Raw genomic sequence first — 987 nt, 5'->3', positions numbered from 1 at the left:
CCCCCCCCCCAAGAGTCCCGACAGTGCACAGAGCTGACGGCGACATCGTTTCGCCTCCGATTTCCCTCCTCCCGGCTACGGAGAAGAACCGAGAACAAATTTAAAATTTTTCTCTTACCGGCAGTGTTGGCGATGGCCCGGGGGCGGCCCTGCCGCCGGCAGTGTTGGCGATGGCCAGCGGCAGCCCTTGCAGCTGATGAACCTGGATCCCCGAGGCTCCCAAGGCACTGAGGTTAATAGTCGGGAGGCCGGGCACGGAGGAGAGCTGCGCAGCGTTGACGGTAACGGTGCCGCTGGGGAGGGAGGCGATGGGGGTGAGCGTGGTGCTGGTGCTGCCAGTTTGTCCCAGTGACACTCCTTGCATGGGAGCCAAGGTGATTGTCTGGGCCTGGGGGTTCTGAACCTGAAGATTTTGGAGTTGGATGGTTTGCCAGCTCACCTGCCCGTTGGGACCCACCGTGGGCGTTCGGATGATGATGGGACCCGAGTTGGGGACAGCTTGGAGCTGGAGGTTCTGCAAAGCGTCTTGGGAGATGGCTTGAGTGGCAAAGGTCTGGCCAGAAATGGGGGTGGTCTGGAGGGCCTGGATCGCCTGCCCGCCTTGGACCAGTTGAGGTTGGACGAGGATCTGCTGCTGCTGCTGCCTCTGATCCCCCTCTTTCTGCTGCCCCCCCGCCTGCAAAGCCACCCCAGAAACTTGGCTCTGCAGAGAGTCCGAGCTCTGGACGCTGCTAACCCTCTGGGGCGTCTGCGCTTGGACGTTGGTTCCCACCGTCGAACTGGTGGAAAAATTCATGATACCCATGTTACTGGTGGTGGTGGTGGTGGAATAACTGTTGGCGTTGGTAAAAAAAGCGCCGGAACTAGCATGAGAGGTGGCCGTGTTGGTGGAACTGATGGCAGCGCCCGAGGTGGCCGGTTGAGAGCTGCTATCCGGAGAGCCGGAGCCACTCAACGTCACCGTCTGCGAGGGGGGAGCCAGGCTGG

At 61.3% G+C, this 987-nt stretch overlaps 1 protein-coding gene across 1 annotated transcript in view; it reads right to left on the bottom strand.

Annotated features, from left to right (window-relative positions):
* The window catches only part of LOC104465949 (transcription factor Sp1-like), a gene marked incomplete at both ends in the record, with an annotated part of 11,181 nt that overhangs the window by 9,566 nt on the left and 628 nt on the right, over positions 1–987 (bottom strand). The window contains 1 exon segment of the mRNA XM_010079201.1: positions 157–987. This exon segment is cut by the window's right edge and continues 21 nt beyond it. Coding sequence (XP_010077503.1) covers positions 157–987 — 831 coding nt within the window.

Source organism: Pterocles gutturalis, unplaced genomic scaffold (genome assembly GCF_000699245.1).
Source record: "Pterocles gutturalis isolate BGI_N339 unplaced genomic scaffold, ASM69924v1 scaffold8736, whole genome shotgun sequence".
Taxonomy (NCBI): Eukaryota; Metazoa; Chordata; class Aves; order Pterocliformes; family Pteroclidae; genus Pterocles; species Pterocles gutturalis.
The sequence above is the reverse complement of the archived record's forward strand: the minus strand, read 5'-3'. Positions and strand labels throughout refer to the sequence as shown.